Source organism: Penicillium waksmanii (assembly GCF_028829765.1).
Source record: "Penicillium waksmanii strain IBT 27052 chromosome Unknown utg000009l:1.0-4314994.0:1.0-4318279.0, whole genome shotgun sequence".
Classification (NCBI taxonomy): Eukaryota; Fungi; Ascomycota; class Eurotiomycetes; order Eurotiales; family Aspergillaceae; genus Penicillium; species Penicillium waksmanii.
Window position 1 is genome coordinate 2,999,928 of NW_026643255.1, and position 27,724 is coordinate 3,027,651.

General features: G+C 49.8%; 12 protein-coding genes across 12 annotated transcripts; 5 read left to right on the forward strand and 7 right to left on the reverse strand.

Annotated features, from left to right (window-relative positions):
* Positions 1 to 220: 220 nt before the first annotated feature.
* N7481_011467 (uncharacterized protein) lies at positions 221 to 1,156 on the reverse strand (the record flags this gene model as incomplete). The annotated part of the gene is made up of 1 exon (XM_057270686.1): positions 221 to 1,156. The coding sequence occupies one exon, from the start codon at positions 1,154 to 1,156 to the stop codon at positions 221 to 223; it is 936 nt and encodes a 311-aa protein (XP_057117860.1).
* A 524-nt stretch (positions 1,157 to 1,680) lies between these two features.
* N7481_011468 (uncharacterized protein) lies at positions 1,681 to 3,542 on the forward strand (the record flags this gene model as incomplete). Its single annotated transcript, XM_057270687.1, has 7 exons — positions 1,681 to 1,777; positions 1,847 to 1,931; positions 1,996 to 2,007; positions 2,071 to 2,871; positions 2,936 to 3,105; positions 3,175 to 3,337; positions 3,389 to 3,542. The coding sequence occupies 7 exons, from the start codon at positions 1,681 to 1,683 to the stop codon at positions 3,540 to 3,542; spliced, it is 1,482 nt and encodes a 493-aa protein (XP_057117861.1).
* Positions 3,543 to 4,239: 697 nt separating this feature from the next.
* On the reverse strand, positions 4,240 to 6,031 carry N7481_011469 (CoA-transferase family III; the record flags this gene model as incomplete). The annotated part of the gene is made up of 2 exons (XM_057270688.1): positions 4,240 to 5,028; positions 5,084 to 6,031. 2 exons carry the CDS (start codon positions 6,029 to 6,031, stop codon positions 4,240 to 4,242), a joined length of 1,737 nt encoding a protein of 578 aa, XP_057117862.1.
* Positions 6,032 to 6,842: 811 nt separating this feature from the next.
* On the forward strand, positions 6,843 to 7,897 carry N7481_011470 (uncharacterized protein; the record flags this gene model as incomplete). Its single annotated transcript, XM_057270689.1, has 3 exons — positions 6,843 to 7,106; positions 7,163 to 7,547; positions 7,605 to 7,897. The coding sequence occupies 3 exons, from the start codon at positions 6,843 to 6,845 to the stop codon at positions 7,895 to 7,897; spliced, it is 942 nt and encodes a 313-aa protein (XP_057117863.1).
* A 592-nt stretch (positions 7,898 to 8,489) lies between these two features.
* Positions 8,490 to 10,293, forward strand: N7481_011471 (uncharacterized protein; the record flags this gene model as incomplete). Its single annotated transcript, XM_057270690.1, has 4 exons — positions 8,490 to 8,809; positions 8,877 to 9,306; positions 9,368 to 9,504; positions 9,558 to 10,293. 4 exons carry the CDS (start codon positions 8,490 to 8,492, stop codon positions 10,291 to 10,293), a joined length of 1,623 nt encoding a protein of 540 aa, XP_057117864.1.
* Positions 10,294 to 10,618: 325 nt separating this feature from the next.
* Positions 10,619 to 11,767, forward strand: N7481_011472 (putative NAD binding Rossmann fold oxidoreductase; the record flags this gene model as incomplete). The annotated part of the gene is made up of 2 exons (XM_057270691.1): positions 10,619 to 10,930; positions 11,027 to 11,767. The coding sequence occupies 2 exons, from the start codon at positions 10,619 to 10,621 to the stop codon at positions 11,765 to 11,767; spliced, it is 1,053 nt and encodes a 350-aa protein (XP_057117865.1).
* A 770-nt stretch (positions 11,768 to 12,537) lies between these two features.
* Positions 12,538 to 13,515, reverse strand: N7481_011473 (inositol oxygenase; the record flags this gene model as incomplete). Its single annotated transcript, XM_057270692.1, has 1 exon — positions 12,538 to 13,515. The coding sequence occupies one exon, from the start codon at positions 13,513 to 13,515 to the stop codon at positions 12,538 to 12,540; it is 978 nt and encodes a 325-aa protein (XP_057117866.1).
* A 979-nt stretch (positions 13,516 to 14,494) lies between these two features.
* N7481_011474 (putative glycerol dehydrogenase) lies at positions 14,495 to 15,560 on the forward strand (the record flags this gene model as incomplete). Its single annotated transcript, XM_057270693.1, has 3 exons — positions 14,495 to 14,855; positions 14,920 to 15,297; positions 15,361 to 15,560. The coding sequence occupies 3 exons, from the start codon at positions 14,495 to 14,497 to the stop codon at positions 15,558 to 15,560; spliced, it is 939 nt and encodes a 312-aa protein (XP_057117867.1).
* Positions 15,561 to 17,897: 2,337 nt separating this feature from the next.
* N7481_011475 (uncharacterized protein) lies at positions 17,898 to 18,582 on the reverse strand (the record flags this gene model as incomplete). The annotated part of the gene is made up of 2 exons (XM_057270694.1): positions 17,898 to 18,019; positions 18,378 to 18,582. 2 exons carry the CDS (start codon positions 18,580 to 18,582, stop codon positions 17,898 to 17,900), a joined length of 327 nt encoding a protein of 108 aa, XP_057117868.1.
* Positions 18,583 to 19,169: 587 nt separating this feature from the next.
* On the reverse strand, positions 19,170 to 21,401 carry N7481_011476 (uncharacterized protein; the record flags this gene model as incomplete). The annotated part of the gene is made up of 1 exon (XM_057270695.1): positions 19,170 to 21,401. One exon carries the CDS (start codon positions 21,399 to 21,401, stop codon positions 19,170 to 19,172), a length of 2,232 nt encoding a protein of 743 aa, XP_057117869.1.
* A 49-nt stretch (positions 21,402 to 21,450) lies between these two features.
* Positions 21,451 to 22,992, reverse strand: N7481_011477 (uncharacterized protein; the record flags this gene model as incomplete). Its single annotated transcript, XM_057270696.1, has 1 exon — positions 21,451 to 22,992. The coding sequence occupies one exon, from the start codon at positions 22,990 to 22,992 to the stop codon at positions 21,451 to 21,453; it is 1,542 nt and encodes a 513-aa protein (XP_057117870.1).
* Positions 22,993 to 24,096: 1,104 nt separating this feature from the next.
* Positions 24,097 to 27,685, reverse strand: N7481_011478 (uncharacterized protein; the record flags this gene model as incomplete). The annotated part of the gene is made up of 2 exons (XM_057270697.1): positions 24,097 to 25,058; positions 25,132 to 27,685. The coding sequence occupies 2 exons, from the start codon at positions 27,683 to 27,685 to the stop codon at positions 24,097 to 24,099; spliced, it is 3,516 nt and encodes a 1,171-aa protein (XP_057117871.1).
* Between the last annotated feature and the right edge of the window lie 39 nt (positions 27,686 to 27,724).

Below are 27,724 nucleotides of genomic sequence, written 5' to 3' on the forward strand. Positions count from 1 at the left end.
TTTTGTTATGGATAGCTAGGAATAGATGTCACCTATAGATTTGATTGCAACTACTAATAATGCCGAGCTTAACGAAGACCTTGGGAGCTCTCTATATCTTCTTTGGCTTGTACAGTGGCACGATTTTTTTTAGTTTCTTAGGCAATTGATCACCTCGAATGCGCTTATTATATCAATAGATTTTATCGCATTTAAAATTTGAGTGCTATACGGAGTTTCCCTAGTCTTCAATGTAGGCTATACCGGTGATCGCACCTATATCCGGCAGTAGAGTGCTCTTACAGGACCCATCCAAATTTGAAATGTACAGAGAGCCTCCAAGATCTCCAAAAAACATGCGACTGCCTTTTCGATCCAGAGCCAGTCCAATTCCTTCGTGGAGCTTGCGAACCAGGATATTTGGCTTCACTTTGCCGCCCATTGCCAGGTCTGCAAAAGTAACCGAATTCACAGTATTTCCAAAGGGTGGATCGCCACGATCAGTCCAGTATAGTGTACCTGAGACGCTATCGAACTCAAGATCGATTGGTTCAGGTAAATTGTCGATTATGCATTGGACGTCTGTTCTTCGCTCCGCTGATTCTCCGGGGATCATCTCGAGACCCATCCGGAAGATTCGCCCTTTGTTTCCTTTCGATGGTCCTTTCTGTGACCAGAAGATTGTATTCGATTCTTCATCGACGGAAATGCCAACACACCAATTGTCTTGAAGTCGTTTGTCTGAATCGACTGTACTAGCCCGGTAAAGCACCTCGAGGTCACTGCCATCCATATTCGCCCGCATCACCTTCATTCCTTCTCGATCTGACCAGTAAAGCTTTCGTGAAAGTGGTGCGATAACCAATTGTTTTGGCGTATGCGTCTTTCCTCGTGGGACTATCGTCACGATATTCTTTCCGGATAAGTCGCAGCGTTGAATAGATCCGTCGTTGGCTGAAGGCATCCCCATGTTGGTCCAGTAAATATGCCGGTGGACCATATCAATGGCGATGCCGTCAGGCAACATGTTGACTTGAGTGATGAGTTCGTGAAAATCCGAGCCGTCTGGTTTGCAGGTAAGGATTCGGCCATTGAGCTCGGGGGTCGAAATCCCGATATCGAGGAAGTAGAGCCGCCCGGCTTGAGGCGCAGGAGTGGGAGGCGGAGGCGGAGCCATTGCGTTGATCTTGTCTTGTTCAAATTATTAATAGGCACGTTTCTTAGACGGCTGGGGGTGGGTAATGAGGATTCTGGGAACGAGTAGTCGAATAATTTGCTCTAAAATTGGGGGTGAGACTTTAAATATTGTCGATGCAATTTAACATCATGATGGAGTCTAGGTGGGTGTTGCATTTGAGTACCCACGCGCTCTCGGCACATTCAAGCCGGGTTGATGATTTCCCACTATTTCGAGCCAAAAATATCGTTTATCCAATCTTACAGCAACCCTGGAGGTTGTGGTCCGCGCGAATAAATCGACGGCCTCCCAACAAGAGCCGAGTTACCCAGTTGGGCCTTCCGTGATCGGATCCTTCCAAAAATGAACATCGGAACTGGGATGACATAATCCAACGTCCACCCGCCAATCTCGGAAGCGGAAGGATCTCGGTATCCTTGATCTATCAATCACCTTCGGATCTCTTTCGTTTTATTCGCATTGGCATGATGATGTTCTCGTTTCGAGCCGGTTCCACTCAGGCAATGGATTCTAGTGAGCCCAGGCCCAAGCGTGCCAAGATTGGCATTGCATGTAATGTTTGCAAATCTAAGAAGACAAAGTGTGACGGGGCGAGACCAGGTAAGTGATCGTCGCTGGAGCTCGAGCTCAAGATACCGGACAATTTACATCGTGCTGATAGAAATTTAGTTTGTGGGCCGTGCTCAAAGAGAAAACGCCAAAATACCTCTCAGCCATGTCTGTATCGTGAAGCTGACGTGCCATTGACCCCAGCGTAAGTCTTTCCGAGTAGAAGCCCACTTTGTTTCGGTTACACCACAACCAGCTGGCTCATGCAGCGTGCATGGATGGTATGGCTGTATAATTATCTCCTGATAGTCTATTGAATGCAAAATGCTTAAACTACACCACAGGGCCACTGTAAACAACGCCCCGGAACAGCCAAACAAAGTGGGCGAACACTCATACAACCCTTTTCAGGGCAGCGATGACGATGCGACTAGCCCCCATCGCCCCGCTATCTCTAGCAATAGTCTATTTGGCGCATCTGGTGGCTTTTATATCTTGAATGGGATCGAGAGCGAGAAAAACCGGCCAAGTACGTTTGAGAGCAGAAGAGAAAGCACAACTCAGGCTCTTCCCAGGGCTCTCAGGCAACTTCCCAGATTAGACAAACTAGGTGCTGGACAGGAGGCATCTGATATGCAGTTTTCGATTCCTCCAAGGAAGGTGGCTGATAATCTCCTGGCTCTTTACTGGGACTATGTGGATAGCGCTTATCCCTGGCTTAATCGCTCCTCGGTCGAACGTGCATATGAAAGTCTATGGACCAAAGAAGGAGAGCAACCAATGAACGAGAGGGCACTGCATTGTATCCTCAACCTTATGTTCGCAACTGCTTGCGGTGATTTCCAAGGCCAAACCTCTCTGTCTCGACACCAATCCTCGACTGTTTTTTTCGACAGAGCCCAAGAGCTAATGTCTTATGAGCTCATGAACCTTTATAACTTTGAGATAATTCAAATACTTCTTCTCACGGCGGTTTATCTCCAACATCAGAAATCGCCACAAAAGAGTTTCCGAAATATTGGAATGGCTATTCATATTGCGCAGGAGTTGGGGCTGCACATCCCTGCAACAACCGAGGCCATGGACGATTCACACGAGCGAGATCTTGCACGCCGTGTTTGGAATGGGTGTGTTCTTATGGATAGGTACGGAATACCGAGCCGTTGTTCTTCATCTTATGAACTGCAACCTGACATTCTATTCTCACAGGATCTGTGCTATGACCTTCGGTTGTGCTCTTAAAGTTCCGCAGTCCATTGCAAAGGAAGGATTAAGCCCATTAGTTCTCAGCACAACGGAGTCTATGAACACCGTAGACGATAATCTTCCCTCGAAAGTGAACTTTTACGCCTCATTTTGCCAGCTTCATTACATCATCGGTGAAGTATTGGAGACATTTTATATCTCTAATGGTAGTTTGAAAAATGATTTGACTAATTCGAACTCAGCGCAAAGTCTTCTCTTTGATAAAATCGCAAGATTGCTCAGTATTGAGTCGGAGCTCAATAAATGGGCTTCCAATCTTCATCCGTTCTTCAGAATGCCATCGGAGACTTTGGACACAACGCCATCGAAGCATGTGACCCGCGAAGCTAATATTTTACGTGCCCGGTTGGTGTCAAGAAGACTTCTTATAATACAGGATTTTTAACACTGACAAAGTTGCCTTCAATCGAAAGATATCTATCTGTTCGACTTCTCCTTTTTAGGCCTCTGCTTTCGCAAATTCATCAAGAAGAGAATCGAAATTCTACAGGTGCTAGCCTATATCAAGATGACCAGCTCCTGCCACATGTTGTTTTCCAATGCCGAATAAGTTGCGCCCGGGCGGCGGAAGATATGATTGAATTCATTTCCAGAAACCTGCCCCGGCAGACGCAAACATACATTCTGCCATCAAATTGGTATACAGTTTCATGCAAGTTAAGCCTATACGACGAAAATAATATGGATCTAACTATGACTAGACGTATACATGGCAATTACAATTCTGCTTGCAGCCAAGGGATCTTCACAGATCGCAGCGCATTTCTCTGCATCTCGATTACAAGGACTGTTGCAAAAAGCCCGTGATATATTAGCAGAATACAAAAATCACTCTAAGCTGGCCTCAAGGTGCAGCTCTGTCCTGAGATTAATTGAACAAAGTTTTGATCGGCGTGGATCGGTAATGGAAACCACCTCCGTGGAAGGTGACCATGAAAACATATACGTGCAGGATGAAACTACGAGAGAACAACAGTCGCAGCCATTTTCGGATAACATGGACATGATTGAAAACTATACTTTTGATTGGAATGATTGGCCGGTGTTTTTTGCGGAACTGGATGGCAAAAACAGTCCGATTGAAGGGTGGGAACTGCCAACATAATCTGAACTATGAGAGACTATCGCCTTATAGTATAGAAGATCGTGTTTATATTGATATTTGGCATAGATATGTCAATCCATAAATTTTGCTTATTTCAATTGCTTCATATAATACTGGTACTTGCAGTCCTCTTTAAATTCGATCAAAGCCATTCGATAGTGCGAGGATGATGGCAATGAGGAACTGCAGATGACAACCAACGAGGCGTCACGCTGTCATCGCTCAACTGGACCACTGGCTTCAAATTTTCCATGCGTCCCCATGGTCCATCCTCAAAACTGGTCATAAAGGAGTCTGAGTCCTGGTTAAAGTATTGAGGGAATACCCTCTTCCAACCATCCATGACAACCAGAAGGATCTCAGTGACGAACTGAGAAGGTCCAATATGGCCCCACTGGAACAACTGATTGCTCTTTTCCACGACCTCAGGGGAGTAAAGGCCAATCTCCGGCTCCAAGGCAATAGCATCGGCCTTGACCAAAGAGCTCGTTACCCGGTATGAGCCACCTTGTCGGGCCCGGTCACGGAGTGCTAGCAAAGTCCCCAGAGCACCCACAAGACCAGTAGACATATCCGAGATAGGAAGCGGAGGAAGAACACTAGTTCCATCCTTGAAGCCCAAAGAGCGACCCATCACGTAGGACGATCCTGAAGCCGCGTCTCCAATTTGCTGCCATCCAGGGCGCTCGTGGTATGGCCCGTCAGGACCATAGCAGTTCTCTTCGACATAAACAATTCCCTTGCCTCGGTTGCCTGCCATCTCGAGGAGATCGTTGACTCCAAATCCCCTTCTTGCAATCGCATTTGGCCGGAAACCTTGAACAAACACGTCGGCACCTTCAATAAGCTCTCGAAGCCGGGTCTTATCCTCCTCTTTCGTCAGATCAAGGTCAATAGTTCGCTTGCCCGTGTTCAGGCTAAGCTGCAGGACCTGTATGATAATATGTCAGTTTCAGTTGCATCAAATATGTTTGTGGGTTGCATACATTTAGATCTGTCAGGCGACTGCAATTCACGCGAATCACATCAGCACCAAGCGCAGCAAGCGTGCAACCGATCACTGGCCCAGCAATAATTCGAACTAACTCCACCACTTTGATACCTGCCAAGGGACGCTTGTCATTTGAGATTTTGGGAGTCGGAATCGGAGGAGTCGGAATTGCATGCGACTGTCGCGAATAGCCAACCAGTGGGTGGGCAGCCAGTCTCTTTCCCATCAATGTGTCGGACCATCCTTGCGGAGTAAAGCAGATGCTACCACAGAATCCATTCTTGACGTTGAGCATCTCCAGCTCATCTGCCGTCCATTGCTCAACGTGTCGACTGATATATTCGTATGCCTCGTCCGATGTCTTGGCAGGGTAGTTCGGATCGACGCCAATAGACTTTAGGACCGGCGCAGCATCAAGTGAGCCGTGAAGTTGATACCACACCCCTGGTGTCTTGGTCTTGTACAGAGCAGTGGTTCGCTTTCTCATCAAGTTGGACATGAAGTCACCTTCAAAATCCCGTTGGAAGAGACTTGGGAGCTCTTGCGATCTGATAAGCTCGGACATGTCTTTGCCCTCCACCGATGCTGCAAATATCGTTCCAAGCCAGATAGCGGCATGGTCGGTGTTGACTGTAACTTGTTGGGTGTTGGCTGGGGTGCCATCGCGGTCTTCGACGATCTCATGAGCGACGACGCCACACATAGCATGGAGAGCAGCTGCAACAAGGGGCGCTTTGGTAGGCCCAGGAATTATCGGCAGCGAGCTTCCATTGAATTTGACCGTACTCCAAAGCTCCTTGTCCTGAGTAAATCCAGGTGTACCTTTGGCGATGTATTCAAAGATACGCTCGGCATCTTGGGGCGCTGGAATAAATTCCTTATCCATAAAGGTTCCGGGGCCATATATGTCTGCGGCGGGCATAGTCTTATGCAAGGGAGCCATGGTGAAAGTACTAGTAGCAATAGATATGCTTAAGTAGATGTTTTAAAAAAATGGTTTATGACAGCCGTCAAAGGATTCTGGATGTCTTGTAATATTTCCAAGGAAATGTCATCTTTTTCCGGCAAACCTGGCTATTATATAGTTGCACTCCAAGTCTTCGCTGATCCTTCAATCGTCATCTTCCCCACTTTTGTTTTGAGTTCAATTTTGTGCAACTCGGAAGTTGATAAGCCGAGACGACGGAAGGTATTCGGAATCACCCAAAAGGGGTAATATGGCGTATCCCGAGGGTCCCGGTAGATTACATGACATAGGAGATCTTCATTTTCAATGGTAGATATTGCATGCAATAGAATTTGAAGGCAAAGCATTCCAAGGTGGACGAGTACATATTTTATTTCAAGGTTGTAAACTAGTAGTACCAGTACAAAGATTGACCACTGGCAATAGTAATTAGTGTTTAGTGTAACACGAAGTCTCAAGTTCTTCTTCAGTTGGCAGTTTGGGTACATACCGAGAGAAAAAAAAGTAAAAACAAACATTTAGCTGCCTATCTCCCGAGTCGATTCCGGGAGATCTCCGAGATCTGGAACTCCCGGCACTGGAAACATTGAGTCGGTGAGAACGAGGTCATATCAACGAGCCGGGATCCGATCCGGTCCTATTCGAGTAGGTAAGATGCGCTTCCGACATTTACTACTGAAAGCTGCAGGTCACCACTATTTGCCTCATTCCTTATTTATAGCGTCGAGGCTGTTCCTATGTTCACATATTTTTTTCAATACAAACTTGAACCTGCAATTTCGAAAGCATGACTTCTACCTCTATCAAAACAGTCGGTGTGATCGGCACAGGCGTTATTGGTGCGAGTTGGACAGCACTATTTCTCGCAAAAGGTCTGCGAGTTATCGTGACTGACCCAGCACCAGGAGCTGAATCCAAACTCCATGAATACTTGAAGAAGAATTGTTGGGCGATACCGAACAAAATTACGACACCAGACAAGTACTTGCAAAATTTGACATTTGTCGAAGATATCGATCCTTACCTGGGAGAGCTTGATCTGATACAAGAAGTGAGTAAATGGCATTGCAGGAAGGAGGTATTAAGCAGATGTTGACGAATTTCCAGAACGGACCGGAGAGATTGGACTTTAAGCGCCGCCTTTTCGCTCATTTAGATGCGAAAACACCTGAACATGTGTTGATTGCGTCTTCCTCATCCGGTCTTCCATCGTCAGAGTTTGTGACAGACTGCGAGAGAAGCCCATCTCGGATATTGATTGGGCATCCTTTCAACCCACCACACTTAATACCCTTGGTGGAGATAGTCCCCCATCCGAAGACAGGCGATGAACATGTAACCGCTGCTTGCGAGTTCTACCGCAGCCTGGGAAAAGACCCGATTGTTGTCAAAAGAGAAACCTCTGGCTTCATTGCAAATCGTCTTCAAGCAGCTGTTTGCGCCGAGGCTTACAGCCTTATCTCCAGAGGCATCGTTTCTGCCGAGGATCTTTGTAAGGGTACCCCATTCAGCCAAGCTCGCACAGTTGATTCTAATCCCATGTTGTTAGACAAAACCATGACATCCGGTCTAGGACTGAGATGGGCGTTCTCGGGTCCCATAATGACCAACTTGCTTGGTGGTGGTGGTGACTTTGGTCATTTCATGGATCACCTGGGTCCGGCTATGAAGTCCTGGTTAGACAACATGCACCAACATCAATTCGACATGGATTCAACGACCGAGAAAGAGAATCTCAAGGAAAAGGTAAACCAATTGGTATCCCATGTCAATATAGAGAAAACCGAAAAGGATCGGGACATATTCTTGACAGGGCTTATTAGTGCCAGATCAGAGATTTAATGTGAGGTGGTCATCTAGATAGTACTCGGGTCAATACTGCCATATCTGCATTTTACTTAATTAATACCTTATATTTCATCATAATAGTACCATTACTATCCCAGTAGAAAACAAGATATGATGCTCTTCGTTGACTAAACACAAAGATATTCCCATAGTATGTCTTTTTACACTCAGTCATTGAAATGCCTCTTTTTTTAAGCTAATAACAGAGTATCACCATGTTAGTTGGTACTTGCGATGACGTGGATCAGTCCTTGCATGTGACTGGAAATCCGGGGTAAAACTGCACTTGGCCACTCATGTATAGACCCGATTCTGCCCTGCTCTCTTCTCTATAAATTTGATCTTTTCCCCCTTTGCTTTTATACTATCGATCACTTGCGACCGTAGCCCCATAACAGTCGGGGGTTTCTTGTTTCTTTGCAAGACGCCAGGGAATTTGGCCGAGGTTCGATCTCGATCTCGAGCGGAGAACCTCCTCCCGCATTTCCCCCTTCTCATCTCAACATCCAACTCCCACTGCCACTCCCACGCCTACGCCTACTCCACCATGGGAGGTTGACCTGGGTATCTTGGACCAAGATCAGCAATGTCGAGTTCAGAGGCCACACCAGCGGTGCCTGGGGATAGCCCCGCGAAGGCCCCAACCATCCACCCCATCCTCCAAAATGCCCTGCGCGTCACCCTAAGTGCGAAAGAGTACCGGGTCCTTCACGGCATTGCAGCCAAACGTGCGCCCAACGTCAAAGCGAAGCTCATATCGCCTTCCAGCTTCGATGTAATGGCCCAGTCGAAGAACCGACACAGCGAAGCCGCTCTGCGCGCCTCGCTGCGTCTCTTTGTGGGTTCTGGGCTTGTCTTGAAGCTGCTTGAAGCCGTCATGAGTCGGGTTCGAGGTGGCGCGGCCGAGTAAGTTCCTTTATTTTCTGATTTCTGAATTACAACCTTTGACTAACGGATCTTTGCGACCGACTAGAAAAAAGCCTCGTACAGCGCTTCACCGATCGCCAACCCTCCGTCTTTCCTTTTCCCTTTCCCTTTTACTTCTGCTCCACCGTCTTCTATACCGGTTCCTAGTCCGACTACGAGCAAATCTACGCACCGAAGATGCCGAGCCATTCCGCGAGCGAAATCCACGTATTTCGCGCGCGCTTACTTCTCGCTTTGCCCCGGCCGTCGGCGCAAGTTTGGCCGGTCTTGCTGTTGGTATTATGCCGCAGGAACAACTTCGGTTAACCGGGGCCATTTACTGGAGTGTGCGAAGCTTGGAGTTCTTATTTAATGCCGTGGATTCCAAGGGGCTACTCGATAAGCGCCCGTGGTGGTTCGGCAGTTGGCTGCTGATGCCGGTGTCGTGCGCCCAGCTTTTCCACGCCTTTGTGTTTGATCGCGAGACAACCCCCAAAGTAAGTTGTTTGTTACTTTCGCGCCTTGATGCCTTGAATTTGGCCTAATATATTGCGGTAGTGGTTTGGAAATGTCATTATGAAGCTCTCCCCGAGCTACATCCCCGGCCGACCGGAGTCGCTCCCAGCCAACATTGCCTGGCCGGAGAAGGAGCAGATCGTGGACTCCCTGGCATCTATTGCGGATCTTCGCTGGCCGTAAGTTTGAACGCTGCCCGCCTACGAAAATGTTAAAAACTAACAAAACGAAGGGCGTTTGTGTCTCCTATCCTACACCCAGGCGACCCTAATACCCTTCCCTCTGCGGTGGCGGCCATCTCTCCAATTACAGGACCTGCGCACCCATCGATCACGCACCTTTCCTGCGCTCTTCTGCATCCAGGTGTACCAAGCTGCAGCACGGCCTTTTTGCATCACATCCTGCTCTCCGTGCCCCCTCTGGCGCGCTTCCTCACGGCGGTGACATTAGCACTGAGCATCCCCAAGATCAAGAGCATTATTACTCAGCCCATCTCATCTATTGACTCCATCTCTAAGCGCATCATCAAGATGACTGCCGTTCTGTCGGTGGCGATTGGTGTGGCTTGGGGCAGTGTCTGTATGCTGAATAGTACCCTGCCTCGTTCGACACTATCTACCAAGCGTTTCTTCCTTAGCGGGGCCCTGGGTGGACTGCCATTTATGTTCCTTAGCAGCAACCGCAATATCTTCCTGTACTTCTTCCGCGCTGCGATTGATTCGGCCTGGAAGACCGGTGTGAAGCGTGGACTGTGGAAGGGTCGTCGTGGCGGAGATATGTGGATTTTGGTGGCATCGTGGGCTGCGATCGGCTGCTTACTCGAAGCCAATCCTTCCGCTGTTCAAGGTAGCGGTCTGCGCAAGGGGCTGGTGTGGATGCGAGGTGACGGATTTGTCGATCCCGAAGCTCTCGAGAAGCGCCGGGCAGCACGACGCGAGTCGAAGAAGGCAGAGGCAGAGAACCCATAAATCCGAACACATGGAATTCGGATTCCAAATACCTTTAGCCCGAGATTGAATGAATAATCTGTACATACTATAATTCACGAGAGTCTACTGTCTGTCTACACTGCTGGAAGTCACTTTCCGACCCCACAAAATTACTCGGAGAAAGACCTCCGCAGCTCCGCAGCTCCGCATCCGCCGATCTTAAGAAGCCGGGGTAGCTTCGCCCGCTCTTTTTTTTGCTCTCCAACACTCCTCATTTTCTCTCCCTCGTTTCATTTGTATAACGATTTGTACGAATCTTGCCTAATCTCCTCCTTCATCCCATCTCCAACATGTCCGCCAAAGAATGAAGATCGGCTGCGCCGGTCTCGGCCGCATGGGCAAGCGTCACGCCCTGAACTTCTTGGAGCGTACTCCTCGCGCTGAACTCGTCGCCGCCAGTTCACCAGACCCTGCTGAGCTCGAATGGGCCAAGACACACCTGGTGCCTTTTGGCGTGACGCTGTACCAGAACTATGACGACATGCTGAAGCATGAGGGCTTGGAGGCTATTGTGGTTGCATCCGCGACCGCAGTTCACGCCGAGCAGGCAATCAAGGCAATTGAAGCCGACAAGCACGTTCTCTGTGAGAAGCCGCTGTCCACAAGTGTCGAAGTCGTAAGTTTTCTACCTGCAACATCTCAGTTGCAATTGATACGCCAGCAATTGTTGAATATCTCGTTCGCTAACTTATGAATTCTTATCCCAATTCAGTCCCAATCCGTCGTCGACGCCGCAAACAAGAAACCCAACCTAAAAGTGATGTGCGGATTCTCTCGACGCTTCGACAAGTCCTACCGCGACGCCTACAACAAAATGCAAGCCGGTTCCATCGGCGCGCCCTCCGTTCTCCGCAGCCAAACCTGCGACAAGCTCGATCCGAGCGGATTCTTCGTCGCATACGCGGAATTCTCCGGTGGTATCTTCGTTGACTGCTCTATACACGATATCGACCTGGCACTGTGGTTCTTCGGCGCCGGCAGCAAGGTCAAGTCTGTATCAGCGATAGGAATTACAGCCGTGGAGCCCGATCTACGCAAGCACAACGACCGCGACAATGCGGTTGGACTGGTTGAGTTCTACGACGGCAAGATTGCTTATTTCTATGCCTCGCGCATGATGGCCGCGGGACAGGAAGATACTACCGAAATCATTGGCACGAAGGGTAAACTCGCTGTTAATACCCAGCCAGCCATGAACCATGTCAGCATGTACGATGAGACTGGTATTCGTCGCGAGATTCCTCAGACATACTATGATCGGTTCGAGTACGCATTTGTCACTGAGGCGAATGAGTTTACTGCGGCTGTTCTGGATAATAAGCCTCTTCCTTTGGAACTCACTGCTGCTGTGCAGGCGGTGCGGATTGGAGCTGCGCTGCAGGAGTCCATGATCTCTAACCAGAAGATTTTCTTCGATGAGGCGGGGAACAGGACTGAGGTTTCTCGTCTTTAAGTGTACTGGCATGTTAGTATGTAAAGTTGAAGATAGAATTGTTAAATTGCAGACATATATTAGAAACGAAATGAATGGTATTGGTCGCGTACACTTTTACTTCATTTACAGGGGCGTTGCAAGAGCTTGAAACATCCTATTGCCCACCATTATCGACCGCCTTATAATGGCAGACTAGTAGCTACCTAAGACGGAGCAGATTGGCCAATCTATTCTATCTTAGGTAGCTATTTGTTCGCGATTAGAAGGCCGAGACGAGAACAGGTCAACAAGGGGACTGTAGCACTGCCTGCTTTGGTCTTAGTCTGGAAAAGAAGTACTACGATATTAATATCGCTATTTTAGTGGCCCAGTGTGATCGTCTCAATATCGAACCTTTAGAGCCTTGAATGCCGGGTAATCGACGTCATGGTGGATTGGATCGGGAATAGGAACGAGGTCCCGGTTATTGAAATTAGCCGGCTGCGAGAATTGCACTTCGGATTGGAATAACCTTGGTTTACACTCTCAGGGCCAAATAAATTATTTGGCCTAACTGAAGACTATATTTACTTTTTTTTTGAGAATACAGAGAAGATGGAGAAAGATAAATGATGTGTGTGGAAGTACACAGTCCTAAAAAGGACAGTAGGAAATAATTCATTCGTTGTCATCTATATGGTTTCAAACGCTTCATAATGGTAAAGTCAAAGACAAAATATGGGAATCTAAACAGGGTAGTAAGAACTGAAAATGTGCGCATGTCAGGAGATTTTTTCCAAATCCCACGTCTACCATTTGATAACCTTGGTAGGGAAGTATTCGTTGATTAGCTCCATGTAGTAGGGCTTAAGCTCCTCAGCGCTGGGGATGCCGTCACTCTTGCTGTACAGATCGTAGGGGTTGAAGGCCTTAACGGCGCGGAGCATGTCCTTGTCGTGCTCATCCATCAGTTCCTCGTAGGCACCGGCGCTGTGCCAGGGGTAGAAGGAGTGGTAGCGGATCATGGCGAGGGCCTCAGCGGGCAGGGTGGACTGCTCCTTGCAAATGTGGTAGAGGTACTCATCGTGACCCCAAGAAAGCATGACCTTGTCGAGGCCGCAGCCAGGGCTGTAGATGCCGAACTTTGTGTCGTAGACAGGGTGGTTGAGGTCCTCGTTGTCCTTGAAGGACTCACGGCCATAGATGATACGCTCGTCGAAGCCGATGCCGACAGGGAAGGTGTCTCCAACAACATCCCACTGACCCTCAGCGTCGTAGAAGAAGAGCAGCTTGCCAAGATCGTGAATGAGACCGGTCAGTTGCATCCAGCGGGGCTTGCCATCGCGGCGAATAGCCTCGGCGGACTGCAGTAGATGGTCGATCTGAGAAAGACTGGTGTCAGGGTCGGACTCGTCGATGAGGGTGTTGAGCTTCTCCATGGCCTCCCAGACAGTCATCTCGGCGCGGGTCTTGCTGTTGAAGCTGTGGCGAGCTTTCAGGTTGAAGGCAACGGTTTGCTTGCTGTGTTGCTCCTTGTAGAAGTTCTTCACGCGGTCGCAGGCGTCCTCGTACTGGCGGAAGTTGGTCTTGTCCTTCTCCTTGTCGAATTCGGACTCGTCAAAGAGACCCTTCTCTTCGGCCTCCTTCCTCTCGACCTCCTTCTTCATGTTGGCCTTCAAAACGTTGACCTCATCGACGGCGTCGGAAGTTTCCTCCAGAGCCTGACCATCCCGCATCTTATTAGGGATGACGGGGGCAGGTGAGTTCTCAAGGGCGACGGGTGCCATTTTGAGGGTGTGGGTGGGATGTTCAAGGTAGAGTAGAGAACAGAGGAGGTTTGTGCTGAAAGGTTAAATGGAAAATTTGTGATGTCGGATGAGATAATGGAGTGGTCAAGTCTGGTGTATGTATGTTCAGATCTTGACAAGGTGGTTGTGTGAAGAATCGAGATGACCTTGGAGTTGATCCATTTTTATAAAGAATCGACAATGGCGTCTGAATTCCGATGGTACTGCAGCAGTCCGGGGAATATTGCCCTGTGTGTGATTGTCTCCCCATAGGATTGCCCATGATTTGCAGCGAAGGCTGGGGCGAACAAGCATCATGGAGCAAATATCACGGATTCTGGAATCCGGGCCGGGATAGACTGTTTGGAGGCAACATCAGAACGGTCTCTGATTGGAGATCAAGGTGGATCCTTTGTGGATTCGTGGGGATGTGATGTCAGGCGATGCCATGGATGGCCCTGACGCTGCCCCGCGAGGATTCTGGTTTCCGGCTGACCCATTCCTCGTCGCTGGCTGGCTGGTTGGCCGTTCTTTCCCCTTATTGTACCGTTCCTGGTTATTCTCGCCGACGAATTTCCGATCGTAGAAGTGAGATCTGCCCGGTTGCCGATATGATGACCCAAATCGATGCGTGCATAAATCCATCAGTTGGTATTCAGTATACTCAGAATACTCAGTATACGCAGCAAAAGCTTCAATAGAAACCTCTCCCAGTGCAAAGAGAGTTCCCCCACGTCGAACTGAATGGAATCGGGACGAGAGACGGTGATTGATGGAATATCCGAGGGGGAAAGCGGAAAATAGGAAATGGCGGGGTTCAAATGCCCCCCGCGTGGGGGGAGACTTCGGCCCATCTTTATCTCGAACCGCGAGGCTACTTCTTCTTGCGCGCTTTCTGTTTTTGTTTTCTCTTCCTTTCTTCAACTTCTCTCAATTCTCAGTCTCAAATACAATCTCAATCACACCCTTTTAATACACAATGGCTGCCGCAGACGTCCGTTTCAAGCTCAACACTGGGGCTGAGATCCCTGCCCTTGGTCTAGGAACCTGGCAATCCGCCCCCGGCGAGGTCGCCAATGCTGTCTATCACGCTATTCAGGCTGGTTACCGTCACATTGACGGTGCTTTCTGCTACGGTAACGAGAACGAGGTTGGCCAAGGCATCAAGAAGGCCATTGACGCCGGAATTGTCAAGCGCGAGGATCTCTTCGTCACCACCAAGCTGTGGTGCTCTTACCATGAACGCGTTGAGGAGGGTCTCGAGACCAGCTTGAAGAACCTGGGTCTCGAATATGTTGACCTCTACCTGATGCACTGGCCCCTGGCCATGAACTCCAAGGGTGAGCATTCAAGTCCGTTGATGATTAGATCCAAAAGTTCACGGCTGACAAGAAACTAAAACAGGTAACCACAATGTTTTCCCCAAGCTGGCAGATGGCAGCCGAGACATTGTTCACAGCCACAGCCATGTCACTACCTGGAAGGATATGGAGAAGCTGAGCAAGGCCAAGGCCAAGGCCATCGGTGTCTCCAACTACAGCGTTCAGTATCTCGAGGAGCTTTTGCCTCAAGCAACCACCGTCCCTGCCGCCAACCAGATCGAGAACCACCCCTCTCTGCCCCAGCAGGAGATCGTTGACTTCTGCAAGCAGAAGGGCATTCACGTTACTGCCTATAGTCCTCTTGGTAGCACTGGCAGCCCCCTCTTCACTGCTGCGCCCATCGTCGAAGTGGCCAACAAGCGCGGCGTCACCCCTGCTACAGTTCTGCTGAGCTGGCACAGTAAGTATTTCCAGATTTACCCTCCAAAAAACAGCAAGAAAAAGCATAGACTAACAATCCCAGTCGCTCGTGGCTCTTCCGTCCTCGCCAAGTCCGTCACCCCCGCTCGCATCGAGGCCAACCGCAAGGATCTGATCCACCTGGACGCCGATGATCTGGCCACCATCAAGAAGTACTCCGATGACTTGACTGCCAACAAGAAGCTCCAACGCTTCGTCTTCCCTCCCTTCGGCAAGAACTTCGGTTTTCCCGATAAGCTCTGACTACCACGGTCACAACTTTGATTTCTGATATAAATGGAACTACATAGATGGGAAAATTCCGGCTGGGCCTGGAAAAATGTTTCTGATGAAATGATAGACACGAGGGATGAAAATAGCTCATTGCTTGTATATTGAGTTAGTATTGCACATAATAAAAAAACACCATACAATAAGCATAACAGTGAAAGGCTCTTCTTTGTAATCACAGGGTGCTGAGTACTCACTCAATCATCATTCGAATATGAATGTTGCTGGCGACTGTGATCTGTAGCATAAACAGCCTGGTCTTATGGTAAACTGTCGAGGCTTCGGCTATTGTTCCGTTGGAATGGTTATCCGCGATTATCTGCTCCAGATATCCAACACCTGGGCAGCAATTTACTACTGTCCACTACGGATATCTGACGGATATATGCAGCGGATACGAAATCGTAATAACTACCATGCCTAGACAATGCCTTTCGTAATTCTGGAATGGTTCTTGTCCTCAACGGGTTCTTGATATCGCAAAGTTCCAAATTCTCCACTTTGCTCTCTTCTACCACTGATTTTCCTGTGAAATTTTATTATTATTTCATGTCCCAATTGACTTGGAGTAGACTCGGAGGGGTGGTATAAAATATAAGCTTGGATCTCAACAAAATAGCTCACTTCCCATCCTCGTCGTCGGAGACCAAGATATTGGCATATTAGCTTCGTACAGGGCGGTCTCCAGTAAATCCACCAGCAAGATAGTATCGGCCCCTTCAGTACCATATGGTATATCATCAGATCGAAATTTTGATTCATAATCCGGAGAAAGCAGATCTACTGCACGAGGAGAGAGCGTTGACGACTCGGAGGGTATCTCGCTTGCTGCATGGGGATTTAGAGTAATGTCATCTGCAGTGTAGACATCTGGGAGTGATGGGAAAGCGAGATCGTGCTCTGCGCTCAAGTCGAATAACCCCCGAAAGAGATGGGCGGTTGGTAAACAGTCTTCTGTAAAGCCCATGCCTAATTCTTCCAGGATTTGAGAACTGCTTGTATCTGAACAGGAACCAGGCGTTTCCGAAGCTGAACAATTCCCGACCTTAATATTGTCGATTCCTGGTGTATTCGGCCGTGTGGTCGGATCTGTGGCAGTCGGGGATGAGACTGGCAATGATTCATCGACGGAGCACGTCTCGGTCTTTCTCGCCTCTCCTTGGATTGTTGGGGTATCGTGCACCCCCAAAGTCTCGTGTATTTGTTTCGCATCGGCTCGTTCGGCTCTTCCCCTTCGTCCGCGCTTTCTTCGCTCACGAGTTATCACACATTCCATATCCTTGTGTTTACAGCAAGAGCATGGGTTTGAGAATACCATATCGCATCGCACTCGTCGAGCATGACATGTATCACAGGCGACTTGATTCCGTCTCCATCGCCTCTTGCCGTTCGGGAGTTCGATGGGGCCGGGATCGGGACGTGATGGCTTCCAGTCCACTGGCTGCAGGATGATCTCGGCAAACATCGGTATTGAATGCTATGAACGTCGAAATGGGCGAGGAAGTCGTTTGCTCGTGGGAAATCAGGCTGCTGAGGTTTCAGGAACAGGGTGGGACTGGAAGTTCGACCTATCTCTACATTCTTCGTCATTTCCATTCTCGCTTCTTCGATCATGGGTTTGGGGGGGGCTTGACAAGAAACATGGACTCGGCATCTAGAGAAAAAGTCAGTCTTACTGCCTCACTAGATCAACCAACCCACGCCAACTATCCTCCACCTTGTATCCGCCGGCGGTATCACTAACCTGTTGCTCGCTCTTTTAGGAAAAACACTCCCGCGAAACATACCTCCGATCGGCATCATTTCCCCGGTCTTGCCGGCACGATGATTGGATGGTAGGATCTAAGCTAAACTATATCTGTCACTAGCGCCCTTCGTCTCGTGTGGGTCCCATACATCCATCTTTCAAGTTAGGCCTCGCTTGATATTTACAATGCCGAGAATATAGAGACAGAAAAGAAATCTGCAAAATTCTCAGCGTTCTTTGGAATGTTGGCATGAATTTAGGTTTACGGGTTCACCGAATATCGACTCTCGGCCTTATAATGGGTTTCAGAGGGGTGATGTTGTTCAAGTTGGAAATGCCGCTAGTGTCGGGACGCCGAGAAAGGGAGATATTATACAGTAGTAAGATCATCCTCCAAGTATACGAGTGCATTATCCAATGAGTCCGCGTTATACTGGACATCAATAATATGTACACAAATTCCTGCATTAGCATTTGAACCCTGTAGACCCGCTCCTTTGTCCCATTTGACTCAAACTGAACCCAAAGTGCCAGTCCGGTCTCCAGAGTCCGGTCATCGATGATCAGTTGGGCGCGCGGTCTGCGAAAAGTACCGTTCCGTCCAGCGCCATGTGCATATCCAAAAAGTCTGGTCGGACAACACTCTGAAGAAACTTGAATTTTTCCACAATGTCCCCTTTGTTATCTTCGAATGGTAGTAGTATCGAGATATAGTCTACCATATTTTCAAAGCTTCCGTCAAATTAAAACAAGGCCATAATAATCTTGGCGAGCAGGGCTTGTTTTTCGGGTGTCCATTCGGTAAGACAGACGTAGACATCATTTAGATCGTACATTTACTGCTCAACGAGACAAGCGTCCTAGACACGAGTTAGAATTGCAGGTCAAAGAATGGATTGGGTGGAGGGTTTACCTTTTCAGGATTTTCAAAACAAGAATCGTCATCTGGCAGTGCCTGTGATTCGTAGCTCTATTCCAAAGTGGACAGAAGAACATGAGCACCACTCGTATAAAGCTCGGGAATATATGAGCTGAAAACTTACATCGCGGAATTACTGGTCCGCTGTTGCTCACTGTTCGATTAGGGCTCGTCTCTGCGGCGGTATCCTCGGCGTCGACCCACTCCTCACGAACAAAACACCTCCATGCCCGAGTGGCAGATTCCACATCTTCGACCGGTTTCTCGTGTCGGCGAATGAAGGAGGGGATACCACCAGGCCATGGGTTGTGCCATTTTAACAGGGGCATTCTGGGTCGTGGGCACTTTCAACGATGTTGGAAAGAAATGAAAAACGAGAGAGTCTGGGTGGACCGAGAGTAGTTATATACGGGGGGGTCCTTGACTTGGGAGCTACTCGTCATTATGGGTGGGTAGTAGTAGTATATGATAGGGTGCGACATGGAAGAGGAAAAGATCCCACATGCCTATTGAAGTCTGCGGAGGAGAAGATGGAAACTTAGACTTGAATTTCTAAAATATCACTGCCGATACCAGTACATAAATCTTCAAATTTATTCAAGGTATCAAACTCGAACCCCAACAGGAGGAGATAAACCCGAATTAATTACAATTAGAGACTACTCATCTAATATGATCGTGTTGACTATGGTATGCGCTGATTTTAAAGTTTCTTATCCCATATTTTCATCTCATTAACGGATGAAACTACACAAAATCCGACAATAGTCGGATACAAACAAAAAAGAATCCTCCCATGGTAATGGTACAGGAAAATATTTGGTATCGATCAAACCTTCCACAAAAAAATCAGACAAATTGCCCTCGATACCACTTCCTTCCATGTTGTTCACTTCTCCTTCCCGTCCGTCTCCTCCTACTCCCTCTCCTCCTCGTGCGCTCTCTTGAGTGCCTCCATCTTTGGATGTGAGAGCCCTACCCATACACGCATTACCCATGCCTGTGGGTTCTTGCCTCTCGGATTGACAGGTGAGTCGTCGCATATGACGAACTCGCGATATGCGAGCTCTTCCAGGCTTGGCCCGTGGATGGTACCGGGGGGCCAGAGCTGACCCTGGTATTGCCTGACTGCTTGCAAGCGACGCGCCTCACGCAAGCGAACCACTTCCAAAATCAGGTCTACTCGAGCTGTTCCGCGCTCGTTCAGGATGATGAGGAGCTTTGCGAATGCTGAAAATGGCAAAGTCAGAAGCATCGCGGAAGGGACGAGGACAGACGGGTCGGTCGGCGCGGTCTCTGCGTATGATGGAAAACTTCCGAATTTGAGACTTTCCAGTCTTGGGTCCGAGCATTGTGAGTTGGGTAGAGTCCACAGGGGACCTGTAATGCGAGACGGGGCGAATTTGGACTGGGCTCGTTCATAAACCGCGAAGTCGGGTGTGATCGCATTTGCGATGAATTGCAACGCAATTTTGGTGGTCACGCCAGGCCACTTCTCATTAAACTCCTTCATGTGGCTCATGCTGATCTTTGGTGGCCATATTTCCCCGGTATTGCTGCTGTTGAGGGCTGGGGAACCGATCATATCGTCGCACAGTTCGGGGCAGGTCATCATGTAGGCCGAGGGTTCCATTCCGAATCGGAGAAATAGCTCGACCGTGTTCCACGCGAGAAGACCATGTGCAAGCTCCATACCTCTCTTGATGACTTCAGGTAGGTTCAAAAACAAGCCGGACACAGCATAGCACAGGGAAAAATGGACCATTGCGATTCCCGGCTGAAACTCCCCTACGGTCTTGCCATAAACCAGACCGTGGTTTATGCTGCTCAATACCACCTCCCATAGATTTTTGACTGTAATGAGAGGTGTACTGTACAGGCATTGGAGTGCCATACTGAAAGCCGGAACCAAATTGAAAGAAGGACCGAGGATGACATGAATGTAGCGGAGGCCATCATTGTGTCCGTATGCCTTCGCCTCGATAATCTGACGCATGAAGGGGCTAAGATGCAGCACGGGCATGTGGACATAAAAGACCTCGTAGTTTGAGCCTGGTCCGAAGTTTTGGGCATGTTGGGATTTTTGGGATCCCACAAGAATTTGAATGTCAGAATAGGCTGGATTGCCGAATTGACCTCGAAGGTTCTCAAGGATGTTGGGGCTACCCGCAGCAAGCGGCAATGTTGGTTCGGGGTATTTTTCTTGAGAGACAGAGCTTGAGTGACTAGATGGAATTTCGCTCTTCTCGATCTGCTTGGTATCCTCTGCCTTGTCGTTTTGGTCGTGCTTTTCAGGCGAAACGGTGCGCGAGCTGTCGGGTGAGGGAAGCGGGTCCGATACCTGGTGCTTCTTCCAGGAATTGTTGTCTTTTTTGCCTCTTGGGGTCTTGCTGGAAGGAGACGGGCTGATCACCACACCCTTGCTGAGCTTGGCAAACTTGGCTATCTTGCCAGAAGATTTCGACGAAGCAGAACTCTCACCCGAGGGGTGGGTCGAGCTATTTCGTGCACATGGTGGAGAGGGGCTGGAGGGGTTTGGCTCCGAGCGAAAGTGAGCTGCAGTGAGCTGGGTAGAAAATCGGTTCTTGTTGTTGGGTGGAGTAGACTTCTTGGAAGAAGGACCGGATGTCTCAGGTGACGATCTCGGACTCTGTTTGGCATCGAAATATTCAGATGGAGACTTCATGGCACTTTCAATGGTGACATCTGAATCGGGCGGCAGGCGAAGAACGTCTGCCCATGACTTGCGCTCGATGAATGACTGGGTTGGGATATTCAGCTGGGAGATGGTTTGGTTCGAGGAGGTATTAGCGGTGGTCCCGTTTGATGGGGTATTGGAGGTCGAGTCAAGGGTGTTTTCATCCCGTGTGGGAGGCATCACAGTGGACTGTGCTGACATGGAATTCTCAACCTCAACAGGGGGGGAGGGTGAGTTTGCGGCAGTAGATTGGGGAGATTGAGAGCTCGAGCCCGAGCGAGACTTTCGGCTCAACTCCATGAGGGCAGATACAGGCGGAGTGAGTTCATCGTCGGGTGTTGATGGTTTAGAAAATGGCAGAGAAGATGATGGTGAGCTTCTTGGTGACGACAGAGGAATCGCTGGTTGAGGGCGGCCAGCCAACTTCTGCTTTGCAGCAGAGCTGGCCATAGTGCGAATGTCAACAAAATCAGAAATAGTTGAGGTTAAAGAAGGATCTCTATCGGAAGAAGTGTGAGGGAGGGGAGGGTGAGGAAGGGAAGAAAAAAGAGAGAGAAGAATGGTGAGGTGATGACGGGATTGATACTTCCCGTTGTGTAGTGAATGTAACTGAGGTGTGGTACTCTCGGTAAGTGAATGGACCTCGCCAAACAGAACCGTCGTGCTTGTATTCACGTTCGGGGTAGTTCGGATTCTCTTCTGGCACCAGTGAATGGTAATAACAGTCTACCGGCGCATGGGCACAACAACAACTTCGCTGAGGCAGTGGACAATGCCAACAACCACAGCCCACCTTGCGCTGGTGAAATCTACAAGCTGGCTGCCACGCGCAAATTGAGTAGGTGTGACAGACAATGTTTGGATATGGAGAATCCCATTGCGTAAAATATACCGGTTCAACCTGTGTCTGTCGTTCCTCAACAAGTGATTGATATCCATCCCACATGGGAGCGATATCCTCGGGGGATTGCTCATCATCAGCAAAGCAAGCTTCGTGGAGCTCCCAAGCTTCTTCCGGAATCTCCACAGCCGCTGAAGTGTCAAATCTATCCATAGCTTGCGACGTCCGATTCCCATTGCCCTCCCTATTTATGGCCAGGGTGATGCCCATAGCATGCTGGGCTAGGTCGTGCTTAGCAGCAGTCAGGAAATCAATCTCTGAAGATGGTGGCCGGTAATTCAGTGAGTCCTTATCGGAGACAGAGGATGAGCTTGGTGTAAAGGTAACCGGTTTCTCTGGGAGTTCCGCTTCGATTCTATTGGCGATATCAGATGAAGCCGAGATATTTTCAGCTTGAACAACAGTATCCTCGTTGTCATCGGATTTTTCGGACGACATGACATGATCGGCGGCAGTAGCAGCGGCGGCGACAGCCCGAGCTTTGGCTTTCTTCCCCGTGTGTCTGAGCTTGCGTTTGGCCTTTTTCTTTTTCTTCTTGGGGATCGCGGCATCGACAGGTGGTGTCGGTGGAGAGATTTCGACCGTCGGGATCTGCTCAGCAATAGAGGTTGCCTCGGAAGTATCCTCCTTGTGCAAACTCAGGCCCAATCCCAGATCCCCCGACATACTGGATACAGCTTTGTGGACAGGGTGGGGATATTTGTGAGCTTGAACAGGGGTAACAGGGGTTGAGGTCATCCGTTCATCGGGACGGTCTGGGGAGCCAAATGGCTGTTCGGAGTCGTAGGGGATTCCATACGGAGGAGTATTGATGCTGATATCACTGTTAACTCCGGAACCCCAGACTTCGTTATTGTTGGTGGGAAAAAGCGCATACTCGGTATCACTATCTTCAGGATTGTCACATTTGAAACGCCTAACCTTTTTGTGCCGAAACTCGAAGTAGTGCTTCTCTCTCTCCATGACACGTTGAAAGGTATGCATCTCCCGTATCCGTTCCTGAGCAAGGTTCTGCTGAACATGATCCGACAGTAAACATCCCAGACTCTCGGCCGAAAGTGGCTCTTGATAGGCGTCATATTCACCAGCGGCAATGCGAGAAACGGTGCGAGAGTAATGTTGCTTGTCCTGGGAGTACATTTTTGCGGGATTCGGAGACAAAGCAAAAGGCGATAAAACAAAGGGTGAGCGGCAGAGTAAACAGTAGTGATTCAATTCTCAGGATAGCTGGAAGCCGGAAGCCGGAGTCCACTAGGACTTCAAAAGTCGTAGTTCTTGTAATGGCAAGTCGGTATTGCGGGCGGGGCCAATCTGCCTCAGCAGTCCAGATGCTCCCTTTGAGTAAAGACAGGAAAGCTTGATGATCTCTAGACTGTTTGTGAAACACGTAGGAGATGAAATAAGTAGATGCTGGAAGTTGAGTTGAAGATGGGGAGGGTTGACAAAGCATCAATCGAAAGTGTGGAAGCCGGGCTTTTACTTGCAACGGATTGTCAGCATTGCAAACGGGAAGGAGCAACAAGAAGCCAACTTCCAAGTTGGAAGGTGCGCTAATTACTTACAGTTGAGGAAGGTGCGTCTGCTCCAGGCCCTGCCATTTGTGACGTACTAGTAGTTGCCCATCTTTGGACTGCGAACTACAAGCCCTCTTCTCTCCATTGCATTTAGATATTCAATACTCTACCATTTAATGGAGAGAATCAACATTTTAGTATTGTAGACTCTTCAAATAAACTTGAACTCACATAAACTTCCAAGGGCTAATTTGATCACGTGTCTGGCAAAAATCACCCCGCCCACATCTTCCACGCCAAACTACGTAGTACGTATCAAGTAGACTTGCAAATTTAAAAGAGAACTATGTATTCTTTTTATTACTTAAAATTACACCCGGTTACACCTTTGCTCGAAAATATTTGTCCAAAAAAAAAGAAATTGGTTGTATGATGTTGTTTGGATTGCCAAACAAATGAGGTAAGAGAACAAAAAGGAAAATGTATCTTTGGTAGAGTAGACGACAGACGCTCAAAAATGCCCCAGGTGGTATATGGTCGTGAAGAGTATGAGTAAAACAGCAAAAATGAAAACGAACAGAGAGAGAAAGAGAGAGGGAGGGAAAGAGAGAGAGAGAGAGAGAGAAAAGAAAAGAGGCTCCAGGAGTGGATATTTGGCTAGACGCCAAAACAGAGACAAGAAATGTGCTCAAAGAATATCGCACAAAGTTACTCAAAAAGAGTCACTTCATTAGAACATGCCACCGTCAACGGGGATGGCGGGCGGGGGGTATTGAGGGACAGCAGGGGCAGGGCTGGCCATTGCCTCCTGGCGTGCCCGGGCGCTCAAGCTACCACCCGCACTGGATGTCTTGCGGAGACGGTTGCGAGATTGGGGACGCTTCTCATCATCCACGAAGGAGCTACGTTCATCTGAGAAGCTGGGAGCCGGGGATCCAGACCGAGATGGGTCGTGTTTATCAGTGCGGAAGGCACCGAGAATTGTTTGGGTCCCACGGCGACGACGCGGATTCATCGGAGGGAGAGGGGGTGCACCGTTTGGCGGAGAAGCACCACCTGGAGGGAGGCCAACAGTAGGGACGTTCGATGTCGATGAGAGGAAGGTCGGCTCCGAAATCAGCTTCTTGTTGATAGGGCGCTTTTGGAGCATGGCGTGGCCGGGAGCACGCTGGGGCAGGGTGCTCGCACTGCTAGCTGCTGCTGCCAGAGATGTCGAAGACTGGTCGGAGGGAACATCGTTCAGCGGAGGGGTTGCATTAGCCGAGTAGGCCGGGGTCGCGGGAGATGGTCGTGGAGTTGCACCAATGATTGAGGGAGGGTGAGCAGCCTGCGGGAATTGGAAAGGTCGTTCATAATGGAAGCTGGGGGTACCAGAACGGCTTGCGCTGCGAAATCTGCCCGACGCAGCAGAAGGGGAGCGGTCATACATGCCAGCGTGAGGCTCATTGAATTCCGACGATTGGCGCCGCGAGCCGGGAACCGAGGCGGGTACAGGGGGCTCGAAGTTGTCCGGCATCACAAAATTGTCGTGGGCAATGACCGTTCCTTCCTCGACAGTTTGCAAATCATCGCGATCGCGGTGTCTAGTGCGGCTCTTGGATCGGCTTGAGCCCTCAGATCCCGAGCGGTCTCTCTGAGATCGGAAACCGGGTTGCGGCGAGGGACCACGGCTGCGGCTTGACTCGCGGGACTCTTCATTACTCCTGCGGGTCATGGTCGGCATTCGAGATCGGAATGATCGTTCGGTTGGAACCATGGGGGGTACTGGCGTTGCGGCCAAAGTTCGTCTGGGGCCGTTCATCGTGGCGCCAAGTCTCCTCTATCAACGCGGGAGTAGAGGAACTGTTAAAGCCGTACAAGCCATTCTGATCGGGTCTCTGGAAGCCCGGTTTGCTTGACTTGTGCTTCAAAAGAGAGAAAGCATTGCCGGCTTTGGGTCCAGTCAGATCCGGAGTTGAACGACCAGTCGTAGGGCTTCCAGGGCGACTCTCGCCCTCGGCTACGCTGCGTAGTTTCTCTTGGACCTTCTTGCGCCGCTCCGCGAGCTCGATGGCAAATTCTTCTCGTTCCCTCTGGGTCTCAGTGCTGCCATCCCTGCGGTGATGGTAGTTGAGCTCTTCTTTCCACGACGGATCCTTTTCGTAGGTCCCGTTATCTGAGGAGTCCTCGCTGGAACGGTTCACTGTCGTCTCAGAAGAGTGTCGAGAGGATGCCCGAGGGCTCGATGTCTCTGGCTGCTCGGTGGATGGCCGAGTGGCGTCCTCCTGGGGAATCTCCTCGGCGGGAGAGATGTGCTTCTCGGGAATAGCGGCTTCTTGGATACCCTGCTCGTATTGTGGCAGCCGAGGGGAAGGAGGAGGATAGATGGAGGATACGTCACTCTCCTGGCGAAGATGAGAACTGATTCCTTTGAGGCCGAATCCAGCTTGAAGGACTGACGAGTCGGGTCTTTGAGGTAGATCGTTGCTATCCTCATTGAACACAGTGGCCTCCAGCATCGAATTCTCTTCAATGGGCTTAAGGTCGCCGAGATCCGAATAGCGGACCTCGGGAAGAGTCTCGAGATGCTCACCATTTGGCGTAGGTGGTTTGGAGGCGATGCTTGAATTGCGTAGGGATTGTCCATATTCCGATGTAACAGAAGAGACCTCGTAAGACGGGCGCTCATCGCCTTCATCTCCAGACTCGCTTGCAGTCGAGTTAGCGTAGAAGGTTCTCACTCCAGGTCGCGAAGGCGATGCATCCCGGGACTGATCCATGCCATGGTGAGCATCGCTGCTATAGTGCGAGGAACCTGACTCGGCTCTAGACCGATAGCTTGACTTAGACATGCCTCGCGAGCGACCTCCAGGTTCATACCGAGGAGCCTGACGTGGGGGCGAGGATCGGCGTGGTGGAGTGGCCCGACCTTGGTGCATCGCTAATTGACGGCGCGAGAATGCCTGCTCATCGAAGCCAGTGGCAGGTCTGTTGAAGAGACCCATGGCGGTTGCTTTGCCGTGGTCCTCCGGGTTTAATGCTGCAGCTAACAAGGAAGCACCATCGCCAGTTTCACTAGACGGGGGGCTCAGGGGAGGGGCGTTTCCAAAGGTAGCAGCAGTAGGTGAGATACGATCTTTGGAGAGCGGCTCGAGGACTGGCGCTTGCTTCGGCGATGTGGCGGATGAAGGCGGGCTGGTTGGTCGAGACGTCGTAGCTGGCTCCGCAATGGCAAGTTTTTGCAGTCGATCACGTAGGTTGACGGCACTCCGGGAGTAATTACGATTCAAAGTCGAATCTGGTGTTCCGGAACGCTGGCGACTCAGACTTTCAAGACGATTCAAGGTCGAATTCTGCTGGCTCTGTGCGGCCTGTGTTAAGCCCTGGCCATAGAGACGACGGGTTCGGACAGATCCATTTCGTGGGGCAGACATAGCGGAGGGTGGCCGAGCCTCGAGGGGACCTTCTGGCGCTCCTGTGTAAGGTGGCTGTGACTGAGATGAACCAAATTGACTCTCATCGATCGAGGTGGCTGCAGTTGATGTGCGAGGGTCGACGGTAGGTCCAGATGCTGTGGAGGAGTAAGTTGTGCGGTTGTGTGACGAACTAGTCGAATTGGCGTCTTCAAATTCGTGGGAGATGGAGTCGCGTGCGGCTTCATCTGCGGCCATTCTTTCCTCCTTCTCCTTGCGTCTCATCTTTTGGAAAGCGGACAGGTTTAGGTCATGCTCGTACACTGCCCTGCCCATCCCACTAGCCGCCGCGCCAGGCGAAACGGGCGATGGGACTCCGCCAGGGCGTACAGGGATCCGATACACCTTTTGTCGGCCTCCGAATAGGTTGTTGCCATCCGCTCGTCGAGCTCTGCTCATCATGCTACCACTTTGGGAACGATCATCGTCTGTGCCATATCCTAAATCACCGGAAGCATAAGAGTCGGTACGTCCCAGGGCCATCGAAGGTCGGCAGCTGCCATCATTGGAGGATACTTCGTCGATATCGGTGAGCATGTTGGGGTTGTGTCCAAAGAGGTTCAGTCGAGAGGCACGCTTGGGAAACAGAACACTGTCATCACTAGCCTTGCCTATCTTGGATTCCGGGTCGTCCTGCTCTCTCAGCATGCTGAACCGGGCCGACAGCTTCGGCATTAGTAGGCTGGTTCGAAAATCATCTGTCGGCGGGAGGGCTGCGGTAAAATCTAGCTGTGGTGTCGATTCGGGGGCATCCTTCTTCTTAGACGGTTTCAAGCTAAAGGGGGAGGAACTTGATGAGCCACCCTCCAGCTCACCCAAAGTATCCTTCACCTCCTTGACCTTCTTGTTCTTGCGAAATCGATTCATTGTGGGCTCGAAGCGTTCCGGGTTGTTGGGGTAGGAGGG